Here is a 13498-nt window from a genome sequence, read left to right as displayed (position 1 = left end):
ATTAGGGCTAAAAATATTTTTATTTATTCAGGTTTTTGGAGGTCAGTTAAAGTTAGGGTTTATGGAAGCTTCGTGTAGTTTTTTTAAACAGAATCCTAATACAAGGCGCTGTGGAAAATTCAGCATAGCTAGCTATCGAAGTAACAGATTTTATGACGGAAATGAGCTTTTTTCTTGTTCAGGTTACCGAGGCAGCCATATCAAAAACATGCGGCAGATTGGCGGTCATAAGTGTACCACAGCAAAGCATTGCTCAGGAAACTCTGAAAGGACCAGTGGAGATACACGTATGGGACATGCACTCCAACACAAACTGGAAAGTGTTGTTATCTTCACAACCATCCATCAGCAGACAACTCATAGTTGGCTGTGATTACCTTGTTTCATTTGTCCAAACACGAAAAAACGTTTCTGACACTGACAACCTGACAAACGTTTTGCAGAGACGGAGCGCAAGAGGCCCTTATTCGCGGCCTGACGAAGCTGTGTTTCAAATTATAGATAAACGTGGATCGACGCTTAAATCTTTTCAAATCCCAGGAAAGTTTTCTGGTCTGAGTGTTAATGTTGCTGAATCCACGCTTAAACGAATCTCTGAAGAACTTGTTGCATATGAACTCCACGAGGGAGTGGTCACAGCCCAGAATGTCAAAACTAACATAGGGTTAAGCACGTTTACTGTCAATAATACCGAAATTACAGCGGTAAATTTCTCTTCGAATGGCAAATCAGCTGTTGTTGGTTGTGCTAACGGGAATCTGCATATAATTCAAATGATATGATCAGTTAGTACTACTACAACTGCGGTGTGTTGGACGATAAGCATAGTTTTGACTAGAGGTGGCTGGTTTATCGATTAGTTAAAACTGTGAAAGTTTTGAACCCTGGACAGTCATTTCTTAAGTAGGTGAGGCATGATAGTCCGGGTGATCGTAGTCCTGAATAGGAAAGTGAGTTGTAGCACGTCAGTTGATGGTATTAAACTCTGGTTATTGACCTGACTGATCAGTTAATTGACCAAACAACGGGCGTGATACAACTCACTCTGACTCTGAAGATGTTTATCGCACGGGTTGTCGAATCGTCAGTCACTGTCGGTGATGCCTGTTCCAGTTTCTGTATTAAAAGTTTCCAGATTTTCAGGATAATAAAACTCGCTAGGACAATGTTTGTCTTCTTCATCCATCTTTGAAATCTAGGTAAAATTTCAATCTTTTTAGCTTTCTCTGGTAGTTTCGCTAAGAAGAATGACAATATTCACATTTTTTTTTTCGCTGTTCTGGTTGCAAATTTTGGTTTTGACAGCTTTGCTCAAAAACAAAAATACACGGCTGACAATCCCGACAGAGAAAGAAGCAATCAGAGCGCACGGATTTGCCTAAGACTGGCTTTGCCATATAATAATGATATATGTGTGTAAAATGAAAACTTTTTTACAAAAAAATAAATTGTGTAAAAAAAAAAAATAATATTAATGATATATGTGTGTAAAATGAAAGCTTTTATTACAAAAAAATAAATTGTGTAAAAAAAAAAAAAAAAAAAAAAAATTAAACCGTCATACACTAAACGTTACTGGCGAATTCAGGTAGTGTTCGTATTAAAGTTGTACAGCCTTTCTTTTTTTTTTTGCCATTTCTGGTCCATTAGAGCTTCGTGAGGTTTTTGCGATAAACGTATCTCTAGTAATGTTTATACATATAACATTGCCTCATTCTTCCACTTTGCATGCATTATATATCGAGAAATTAAGCACACATGGAAAGTTAAGAGAGCACTCAAATAAAGTTCTACACGAGAGCCGCGTTAATTTGAGGACTCTCCCGCGAGTTTGTGACGTTGAGGGTGGCACAGTTTGTTCTAAAAATAATGCATTTGGCTATTTCGATGAAACCGGCGCGAGGACCCCGCGCTCGAGGTCTCCTACCCCGATTTTTGTTCCTGGGTTAAGACAAAGAAAACAGCATTAGTGCGTTACTAAATTGACTTAGTTGAACAAACAGAGCTAGATTGCTTCAAAATAGGAATTATGCGAATATGCGAATCAATTGAATGGTTTTCCGCCTTTTCTAAGAACTGTTTTTTATCCCTTTTTTTACATTTAATCCGGACTTTGTCCAAGGTCGTTAAAACAATTATTTTGTATTGAAACCATAGTTAAACTTACCAGAATTTCAACCAAAGAAGTTGCCCATCTTCGTTTAAAGAGCCGGGTAAAGCTATAAACCTGCGATTAAGGGTAGAGCTGGTTATTTAAACGGAGTTCATCCAGGGTTTAACAAAACCACGTTCTAAGCCATTTTCTAAGCCATTTTTATCTAAACACAGGAAATCGTGAACAGTTTCGTGGAAACATCAGGCTAGACTGAATAATAACTTACCCTCTTAAAATAACCTACTTCGAAAGAGATCTCAAGGTTCAATGTTTATTTAAACCCCGACCTAAGTTAGACTTCTTTTAAATAACCGTCCTTAAAACTCTGATTTCTTGATTCGATGAATGCTTCTCAGTTTCATCTCTTAACTCCTTTTTTCATGTAATCCAATTTCAGTGTCCTTGAGTTTCGGCTTAAGATATGCGGCTAACACTTTGTGACAGAAAACTAACTGATTACTTTCTGATCTCTTTGAAAACACGACTCAAGGACGATGTATTTCCTACGATGTTTCCGTGAAATAAAAATAAATACACGTTTCAGACTCCATGCGTTCTGTCACGGAAAAGCTGAAAGTTTAGAACTTTGCATCCCCTTTAACTACTGTAAATTCACTGTCTTTGTAATATGAATAAATCACAAACCTAGGACACATGACCTTTTACACACCAGAAAGACAGATGTCCCTACCCTTTCATATACTCCGAGTAGTGAAATCCTTACCCTTTCATATACCAGAAATGTAAGAAAGTTAAGGTACTTCTTATAGGCCATTATAGGGAGTAACTCCTCAGGCAACAGACACTGCATCTGAGAGAGAAGCAGGCGAACTGAGATTAATTATAGGTGCCATGGAAAGTATTCTAAAGATCGAGAATTGATCAAATAAGAATAAATCGTTTATTATCAATCAATTAATGGAATAAGTGTTCCTTCATCAGTTTTTTAGGGTGCCTCTGCTAATTTTTTTTGTCCAGAAATCGACTGCCTACCTTCAAAACGTATTATCAATGAAAGTTTTTATCACCCGACTAAGGTACAGTAGCTTTGATAAATCAACCTTAACTCTGCAAAACCTGTTAAGTTCAGTGTTTATAGTTGCACTACTGAGTTACCACAGCCATCCCTTTCCAACGAGGCCGAGCGTATCTATTGAAAACTCGTTATCAAGCACAGTTACTCCAATCTTTTTGCCCAATTTCAGGCCGGTCCCAGCAATCTTGGCTTCAACAGTTCCGTCTTCTACTTTGGCGCCGGTTGATACTCCTGCTCCAAGGTGAAGGTTTAAGGGTCCAACTTTGGCTTCACTAAGTGTTGCTCGCGCCTTAGCTTCAGCACCAAACATGTGGCCTTCTTTGACAAAGCCCTTGAAATCCAACCCAGCACGGGCTTTTACATCGCCTCCTAGAAAACGAGCGTTCACTTTGACATCCTCACAACCAAGGTGAAAGAAGTGTGCTCTCGCCCCTGCTCCAACCGAAACACCCCACTCCGATGCTTCCAGCCCCGCGTCAGTCGAAAACTCCAGAAAACTGAAGTTATCGTCCCCGTCAACCCGAGCACCAGTTTTAAACTTCGCTATGTCAACTTTTGCATAGGTTCGATCACTAGAGTTATCATACTCCATCTTGGGGTTTCCTGTGAGTTAGAATGATGTCAATGTCAGTAAGTGCCACTGAAATCATATCTAGCCTAATTTTTAATATGAAATGATATACTAGATGAAAATTGATGAGACGTACGACCCTTCATGGAAAACAGCTACAGCCCCGGCCTAATTTTTGGCTTTATAAGGCAGAAACTGTTGTTGTTGCTCGGTACTTTAAAAAAGGTAGGTGGGTGCAATAAATTAAATTTCAAAGGGACATTTGCAGAAACTGCAATACAATGTGGTAATGAAGTGGACAAAAAAAAAAAGAAAAAGAAGATTGAAAAGCCATACCTTCAAAATTTTTCTCCAGCCTGTGATGATGCAGTGAAAAGAGTGCTGATGGTGTGTGACTGAGGTACTTCACTGACATCGATATGCTAATCAATCCGCCTTTTCTAAGAATTGTTTTGAATTCTTTCTTCACATTGTTTTTTTTTTGTCTGCTTTTTTGTTTTTTTTTGTCAACCAAGAGCTTAGTCTCGTAAAGAGATAAATTTGTTTGATCGATTGCGAAAAAGTCTGAGGTTTAGTGGCTAATCAGAAACTTCCTGTAAGGTACCATCAATCAATCAATCAATCAATCAATCAATCAATCAATCAATCAATCAATCAATCAATCTATCAATCAATCAACCAATAAATCAAACAATATATCTATCTATCAATCAATCCCATCCTTTTAGCTGAAATTTTACGCTTATTCGAGGTAACGGTGTATTTGTTGCGAAGTATCATCCACCACTGCCTTCTCACTACATCCAATGATCTTCGATTCGACACGGCAATGTATTGCAGCTACAAAGCCGGTGTATTTCATGGAAGTGTGACGCCTGACTGTAGCGCAGTGCGAATTTTTACTATGGACTTCAGTAAGGCCTTCGATTTTGTGAACCATACTATTTTGTCTGCCAAACTGAAGCAGCTACCCCTAAATCCGTACATTATCAATTGGTATCAGAGTTTCCTCTATGCAAGACAACGTGTTGTTAGTTATAATTTTTTAGGACATTGGAAATCTGTCAATAGAGGAACCACACAAGGTAGTGTAAGCGGAACGTATCTTTTTGATATATCTTTGAATGACTTGGAGATTTTCTTTAATGGTTGCCCTGTTCTTTTTAAATATGCCGATGATTCCACTATTCTTTCCCCTATCACTAGGAACCGCGACCCGTGTACCGACTTAGTAGGACAGTTCTTAACCTGGTGTAAAGACAATTAAATGGTCTGCAACCCTTGTAAATGTAAAGAGCTGGTTGTTAGAAAGAAAAATCACAATGTACTCTACTCTCCAATTAACAATATTCCTCAATGTAATAGCTTCGTTTTACTAGTGACGGGAAATTTAATGAGCATGTAAGAACCAAGCTTGTCAAAGCAAACAAGTGTTTACACGTCCTACGAACACTAAGAAAGGCACACTACTCTCAGGCAGAGATAGATCACCTTTTTATGTCTCTTGTTTTACCTAATTTTAGCTATGCGCTTTCAGTCTATGGGGCATCGGAGTCCGGTTATACAAAATTTTTTAGACCGATGCCATAAACGCCGTTTTATTTACCGAAACATTTTAAAGAAATTAATATCAACGGATTGCCACCCCCTGAAAGATATCATTCCAGTCCAGAAGACTTATGTACATAATCTTAGGAAAAAAGGCTGCGCACGCTTGAAAATTAATACACAGCGTTTTATGAAAACCTTTGTAAATAGGTTGATTTTTAAGCTCCATTTATTGTAATGACACACTTTTTTAATATATATGTAGATATTTTTATCATAGTTTTTTATCTTCCTTATTATTGTAGCATAAGATATGTAGTTTTATCTTTTGATGAAATAAAGACTCATTATTATTTATTATTATACATGGGGGCTCCAACCGAAAGGAATACCTTTTTCATTTTTCAGGAATATAAAAGGGTAGGGATTTCACTAGTTAAAGTATAAGAAAGGGTAGGGAAATCTGTCATTTGGGTCTGTAAAAAGGCCCAAATTGGCCCAAAGAAGCATTTTATGGCTTTGAAAAATTCTGGTTTTGTGGCAGAGCGTTGACAGCAGTTAAAGGAATACAAAGCTCTAAACTAGGTATGTGAAAGGGGTTCCAGTTGTCAATAGAAGCTCCGCCGCCAAACTTTTCCCGCAGTAGCTCAAGTGAGCCTGCCCACAGGCTAGTCAAAAATGGTAATAATATAGTAAGGGGTTGGACCTCGGAGTGGAGCCTTTCCATGTAAGACTTTGTTGAGTCAGGAGCCGGCTCCTTGAATATATCTCTCTTCCTCCTCCCTCCCTGTCCTTTTTCAAGGGGGTGATGAACCTTACGCGCAAACAAATTTCCGATTCTGGCGCGAAATTAGTGAGGATTAATGTTAATGTATGCTGAATGGTATTTGATACAATGAAATCTTGCATGCAATGACACAACAATGTTAGGGACGGACCTTTAGAAAAGTTATTGGGGGGTGGGGGGGGGGGGGGGGAAGTGGGTTTTTTTTAGCTCGCAAGGATTTTTTTCTGGCCGATTGCCTGTGCAAGAATTGTTTTTTTAAAGGAAACCCTTCGCAGGAATTTTTTTCCCGGAAAATTTGTTTCATACCTTTTGGCTCCCATTTACACATTGAAAAGTGGTCCGAACCAATTTTTTTAACCGTCTACACGGTTAACAATTAGGTTAGGCTGATGATCGAAAAGTGCATAGTTTTTATGCGCGAAACCACCTTAAAGCACGGCAGGCTCACATGAAGAAGATGGTACGGAACGAAGATGCGTTTATACAGAAATTTCATGAAAACATGGTACGGAAGGTCGACAGTGTTTCTGATCAACACAACAGCCTTATGGAAGAATTCAGTACTTCACTCGCCAGCTTTTGGGTAACAATATCCTTGCTTTTAACTTTTGTATTGATTTCATTGATTTTATCTTTCTTTATTTTTATCATCATTTATGCATCTATTGTAATCGCGTTTTTAGCGATCAATCATCTATGTCGTATGTAGATGTTTATACGGAAGCTGTTTTTATTTCAATGTTTAAAGAATGGCATGCATGTGATGTATTAGACAAAACAAATCAATTGACCGGAAATGTTTACGTAAAGATTCCGAGGTAACAATAAAGGGGAATGAAGATGTAAGATCTCGCTATGCAAAGTATGTTTTGTTGCTAGGAAAGGTAAACAGAGTGATCGTGTACTCCTTTTGGGCTTTTTTACGGACCGAAATGGCGCATTTCCCTACCCTTTCATATACTTCAGCTAGGGAAATCTCTACCCTCTTTTATACCTGAAGCTAAAGAAGACACCCCTTTCGCGTGCACCTAACTGCCCCCCCTCCCCAAACGCCTTATGATTGTTCAAAAAATTGAATGAGTTCATTTTAATCCGGTCGGTTCGCAGTGTTTTAAATCAAACCTTATAAAAATATTACTAATAACAAACTAAAAAAATCTTTTCTTGGCTTAAAAACTATGTCCAAGTCGAAGCAATTTGGTTTAGTTTAGACAATTTATCTCTGATCGGTTCCCGGCTCCAACTAAGCTCTATAATGTACTGGTTCCCTGCTAGCAGAGGTCTCTCATTTTTCCTATCATTTTTGCCTCGTCTTGAGAGACCTCTGCTAGCAGGAAAGGTACTGGGATCTTTTTGAAAATCGAAAAAAATTATCCTCAGCGAGAAAAACCAATGTGTCCTAATCACAAAAATTAGTTTCCGCAAAACAGAAAAAATCACCAATCCGCAAAGATTTCGTACCACACGGTATACCCGCCAGGCTTGTTTTTATTTGTATCGGCCATCAATAACATAATGCAATTATCAATCATCTTTTTCATAGTCTCAGTTCAAACAGTTGAAAGAGACCCGTGGGTTGGGGTGGTGTCCGGGATAGGAATGGGTTTAGCAGGGTTACTTCTTCCTTTCATACGCAGTCAGCTGTCTGTTGTGGTAAACTTCTCGTTTTCATACAATACATAATTTCTACCTAGTCTAGGTTTCAGTTCTCTAGCTAACTCTTGAGAGATGAGATATAAAAATCAGTCGACCATGTTTCCCTTTTTGTTTTCTCATATAACATCGGTCAATGTCTGGTGATGGCTCGGCGGCAAACTGTGTTTTAAATGTCTTAAAGTGGTACAACTATGGGAAACGGCAACACAACACCAGGAGTAGGAACTATTCGGCGAGTGATACAAGCAAATCAGAAGTTTAGAGCGAAACTTGAATTGTGGGAGAATGACCGCAACCAACGGGAACCGTGGAAATCAATTCTTCAAAACGGTCCTTCTGTTGTTTACGAGAGACGGAAACAAGTGATACAAGCAAAAGACGAGGGATCGATAAATGATTTAAACTCTCTTCTAGAAGGAAAATTGCCGACGAAGGAAATTGCTGTGTTTTTGAGCTCGTCGTTCACGGATATGTTAGTAGAGGGAGATTTACACTGGATTTACTGATGGAGGATACTTATCCGTCTCTACGCGAATGAGGTGGGTTGAAATTGATATTACTTGGAAAATGTGAAACCTTCACTGTACCCGAAAGGTAGAAAGGCAGACTTGGTTTAGTAAGACCAATGCATGAAGGCAGTTTTCGATTCTGCGGTGATATTATGAATTGATAAATGATAAATGAACTGACTGTTAACAAATGGTGTGATATTACCAAAAACATTTTCGAATTTGAACATTTGCCCATTTTCTTTGTACTTTTGGCTTCTTTGTAAGAAGCCGAAGCTTTTCAAATTTGGAGCTTTGGACCGTAAAAATGTCCTAGTTGTGTCGCAGCATTCTGGGTGATGAATCAGACGTGATTTCAGGAACATGTCTTATAAAGTTCCTCAAAGATATGAAATGGAGCAAAAAGTAGAAAGAACAGAGCAGAACAAAATGCATTGTCAGACACGGTTTCACTTAGTTAAATTAACCCTCAGACGTATAAGGGTGGTGTATGCCACCTCCCCCCCACCACCCCCTGAGGTTTTTTTGGAGCTTTTCCCCAAACGATTAAACATTACCACCTCACTTTTTCAGGAGCTGTTCGTTTTTTGAGACAAGTTTAGTGATGGTCACTTTCTATGGTTATGAGATATGACGTCAAAAGTGGCAGGTGGTCAAGCCATTTTTCAGCAAAAATGCATGTTTTTTCAACTACTTTCAACGATAAAAGTAAAGCTTGTGGACAAAATGAAGCAAAGTACTTACTTATGGTATTTTTCATCTCAAGCAGAAAAAATTACAAATTCTAGCATTTTTTTACGTGATTTCTAATTCTTCGTAATAAAATCCAAGGTGGCAACCGAGATGGCGACCATGTTTGGTGAAGTCATAGGTCTCCAGCAGCGCTCCCACCCATAAAATATACCCCATCTTGTAGAGAAGATCAAAGGCTTTCCAATGAAGGTTGAATCTTTTCGAAACATTGCAACATATAAAAAACTCTAGGTTGGGGTTCCTTCAACACCCCCCCTCCCGCCCCCTGGTACCATGGTGGGGGTATGACTCTGCTTGTACGTCCGAGGTTTGATATGAGGTTTGTTTGAGTTTGATATGCTATTGAATCCTTTTTCAAGGTATTCTGCATGGCACCAAAGCCGTATGATAAACACCCTGAATGGGAAACCCTAACAGCTCATTCAGCAGCAGTTCGACATTGTTGTATTGGTAGCAGGGAAAGTGGTCATCCTTTGATTGCCACTGCATCCGATGACAGCTCCGTTCAACTATTGGATACCAGAAACATGCCATCACCCAAAGTCGTCAAATTGCCGGTAAGTAAGGTCAATAACGACAGTCTAAGGCGTGACTTTTTGAAACAGCAATATCTAAGCCAAGATCATCGTCCTTCAATTTAAAAACTGTTTTTTGTTGTTCCTTAGGTACACATCCCATTTCCTAACCGAACACCTTAGTGCTACGCTCGGTGATTTTTTTTTATAGTTACTCTGCGGTAGCTGTCTAGTTTGCGGAGTATTATTGCTATTTCGAATAATGCACATGCATGAAGAAAGGATTTCTTTTTCAATTTGATAATCCCAATATCAAGTAGCCCTTTATTCCAATAATCAATTATATAATATTCCAGTTCGTTTAAAGCATTGCAAGTTGATTAATACACCAGCTTAAAATGTTTTACCTCGATCATATCAAGGAATAATTGATTAAGGGTATCTTCTTGTCATCACTGATATGGGTATAAAAAAGATACAGTAAAAGAGGTAAAGAGTAGCATCCTTGGAGCAGTTTTTCCCAGTTGGAGGTTCAAATCCATTTTTCCAATTCATCTTAACAAATGTCTGGTCCGTACACTCATTTCAGGTTATTCCTTCACTTAGGATCACGATTATGTTACACTGCTTCTCTACTTTCATGTGGGGTCGCATCGCAGCCTTGCTTTTACCCTAATTACTCCTTCAGACCTGAGTGTCACTTTGTTTTCTTTAATTGCCCAGGATCACGACGGTACAGTTATAGCTTGTTCATTCTCCAGCGATGATAAGTTAGCTGTGAGTTACTCTGCGACTGAGACATGGGTTTGGCAAGCCTTTACACCTGTGCACAGACTACACCAACTCCATCCAGCCTCAGGTGCAGGAGGTAGAACAACTTAGACCCTGTAGAAAAAGATTAAATGTTGTTTCACTGTCACTTTAATTTATCCAAAAAGAGGAGCCACAGTGGTCAGTCTTATGTGGGAAAACCGACAAAAGATGGAAACCGAACTTTAGATATATTATATATATCGTAATCTAGTGTGACATTCGAACAGACCTACACTCAGGAAAGCATTGATTTCTTTTTACTTCTGGTTAAAAAAAAATAATTATGGTGCAATGTTTTAAACCATACACAAAATGTAGCAGAAAATGCATTCTTATTGCAATTATGACTTTCCCTGATTTCGATAAAGAAAGTTTTATTATTAATAATGTTAAAGTGGCGTCATCGCAAGCCTCCTCCAAATTAACTTGAAACGTGGCTATCTAGTCCATGTCAAGGTTTCGTCCTTTGTCTGACATACTTTTTTCAAAACCTATAAAAATAAATTTTTTGTTTCATTCCTCAGAAATCGGCTCTTATCCGTGTTTTTCTGAAGACAGTGATTTTGTAGCAGTGTTTGTGAAGACCGATGTGGACATTTGGCATCTTAAGTCTGGAGTGGATCGTCATGGATCTGATGCAACCCTAATTATGGGAGCTCACAGGTAACTAATGTGATCCAATAATATCCAATAAAGGACATTGTAACTTTAAATTATTGTTATGACTATCGTCATCGTCATCGTCACTGTCTTTACCATCATCATCACCATCATGATCATGATCATCATCATCATCATCATCATCATCATCATCATCATCATCAACATCATCATCATTATCATTATAATAATAATAATTATTATCATTATCATAAATTATCATTGTAATTAGCATTTTAATTATCATTATTCTCACAACTTGTTCATACAAAGATAATAGGGGTCATAGAGTGCACTCGTTTCTTTCGTATTTCCCACAAAACACCTTGTTTGCCACCTAAAATATTAAGCAATGTCTTAAGCAATGTAGAAACAAAATCAAAGGGGTGAACAAGCTGTATTATGGAAAGTCCTCGAGTGGAGAATTATTGATTAATTGAGTTGTACTAAAAATTTAATCTCTTGACAGAACTCTTACCTTCCTTTCCGTTCGCAACCTCTTCACCAAATTCACATCTGATGGTCTCTATTGCTGTTTGCTGACCGAAAGTGAACCTGGTACAGTCCGTTTGTACCTGGCAGTGAATAAGTTCGTCCTAGATGAGTGGGCGAAACACTAGCTAAAGGCCCCTCCACCAAGCGATTTGAATGATCGTGAGGCTTTTGAGCAGAGATTTTCAGTGGACGAAGGAAAAAAGGTATAGTATAGTTATTTCTTTAATTTGTTATTTAGAAGAAAAGAAACTACGCACTACCCACTACGCAGATAGATACCTAACCAACAGCAGTTTGCGCAACACCAAAGAACAGCACCTACTGTAAATCTGAAAACTTCTCGATATTCACCTAACCCTTAGCGTTCCTTCCTACTCTGTAGTACCTAGGTGATAAACTGCGCGTAGTACACCAATCAGCTCTTGTTTTAGAGCATAAAAAGCTTTTATACCAATCCTATTAAAGAGTATAAAGGCAAGAAGGAAAAAGAGGGCCATATGGCCAAAGTTCTCGGAAAGAGGTCACTTCTCAGTTCATAATCCATTATTATCAGACTGGTAAGGCGTGGCGAAGAGTAGAAATGTCAAATACTTATTTATTATCTTTAAGACGTGAGTAGGATCATAAATCCAAACACAAGGGCCCCCAAAAAGCTCGCAGAAACACTAATTATTAGGGCTAAAACTATTTTTATTTATTCAGGTTTTTGGAGGTCAGTTAAAGTTAGGGTTTATGGAAGCTTCGTGTAGTTTTTTTAAACAGAATCCTAATACAAGGCGCTGTTGAAAATTGAGCATAGCTAGCTATCGAAATAAAAGATTTTATGACCGAAATGAGTTTTTTTCTTGTTCAGGTTACCGAGGCAGCCATATCAAAAACATGCGGTAGATTGGCGGTCATAAGTGTACCACAGCAAAGCATTGCTCAGGAAACTCTGAAAGGACCAGTGGAGATACACGTATGGGACATGCACTCCAACACAAACTGGAAAGTGTTGTTATCCTCACAACCATCCATCAGTAGACAACTCATAGTTGGCTGTGATTACCTTGTTTCATTTGTCCAAACACGAAAAAACGTTTCTGACACTGACAACCTGACAAACGTTTTGCAGAGACGGAGCGCAAGAGGCCCTTATTCGCGGCCTGACGAAGCTGTGTTTCAAATTATTGATAAACGTGGATCGACACTTAAATCTTTTCAAATCCCAGGAAAGTTTTCTGGTTTGAGTGTTAATGTTGCTGAATCCACACTGAAACGAATCTCTGAAGAACTTGTTGCATATGAACTCCACGAGGGAGTGGTCACAGCCCAGAATGTCAAAACTAACACAGGGCTAGGCACGTTTACTGTTAACAACACAGAAATTACAGCAGTGAATTTCTCATCGAATGGAAAATCAGCCCTTGTTGGGTGTGCTAACGGAAATCTACATATCATTCAGATGATTTGATCAGTTAGTACTACTACGACGACGGCGTGTAAGACGATAAGCAGACTTTTGATTAGAGGTAGCTGGTTTATTTAATGACTAGATAATCAATAGACCTCTTTAGGTTGTACAGTATGATTTGGTTTCCCAATAGAGGTTCCAGGAGAACTTTAATCTTTGTCTTTTTATAAATTATGCGTACATATGCACGTAAAAGAAACAGTTCTCTAGAGTAGTATCACATAACCTGTATTGGGAAAACAAAAGATACTAGCTAAAGAGGTCCATTGAATAAGTATATTTACTATATAGATACTGATAAAATACCAGGATTTTTTCGTTTACTACAAAGTCATATTTTCGTTGCGGGCAGTGAAGATACTATTTTTATCTTTCACGTGTGTGGATATTGGTGTCGCCATGGTTACTAACATGATTAGCCAATTACAAGAGAGCTTCCCGCTTAGGCACGCGGCAGGTTCTTTTGAAATTTCTTTCACAAAATGGTTTAGAGGTGCGAAGACGACACAGTTACCCGTGACTTTCTCGATGAGCTGCCAAATTTTCA

The 13498-nt window shown here is 38.5% G+C and overlaps 2 protein-coding genes and 1 long non-coding RNA gene across 3 annotated transcripts in view; 2 read left to right on the top strand and 1 right to left on the bottom strand.

Moving 5' to 3' along the window:
• The window catches only part of LOC140948625 (NACHT and WD repeat domain-containing protein 2-like), a 29964-nt gene extending 28534 nt beyond the window's left edge, over positions 1 to 1430 (top strand). The window contains exon 29 of the mRNA XM_073397893.1: positions 183 to 1430. Coding sequence (XP_073253994.1) covers positions 183 to 782 — 600 coding nt within the window. The 3' untranslated portion in view covers positions 783 to 1430. The remainder of the gene's footprint in view (positions 1 to 182) is intronic.
• A 1638-nt stretch (positions 1431 to 3068) lies between these two features.
• LOC140937217 (uncharacterized) lies at positions 3069 to 3790 on the bottom strand. The gene has a single exon (XM_073386756.1). It carries the CDS (start codon positions 3781 to 3783, stop codon positions 3268 to 3270), a length of 516 nt encoding a protein of 171 aa, XP_073242857.1. The 5' UTR covers positions 3784 to 3790; the 3' UTR covers positions 3069 to 3267.
• A 7084-nt stretch (positions 3791 to 10874) lies between these two features.
• Positions 10875 to 12784, top strand: LOC140937210 (uncharacterized). The gene is made up of 3 exons (XR_012165443.1): positions 10875 to 11006; positions 11473 to 11701; positions 12352 to 12784. It is a non-coding gene; the product is annotated as an uncharacterized lncRNA (long non-coding RNA).
• The last annotated feature ends 714 nt before the right edge of the window (positions 12785 to 13498 follow it).

This window comes from Porites lutea, chromosome 1 (genome assembly GCF_958299795.1).
Source record: "Porites lutea chromosome 1, jaPorLute2.1, whole genome shotgun sequence".
Lineage (NCBI taxonomy): Eukaryota > Metazoa > Cnidaria > Anthozoa > Scleractinia > Poritidae > Porites > Porites lutea.
Note: the sequence above shows the minus strand (reverse complement) of the source record. Positions and strands in the feature narration are given on the sequence as shown.

Bases quoted from the DNA above. Each gene is read 5' to 3' on its own strand.
- LOC140937217 (XM_073386756.1), bottom strand. From the start codon at position 3,783: ATGGAGTATGATAACTCTAGTGATCGAACCTATGCAAAAGTTGACATA.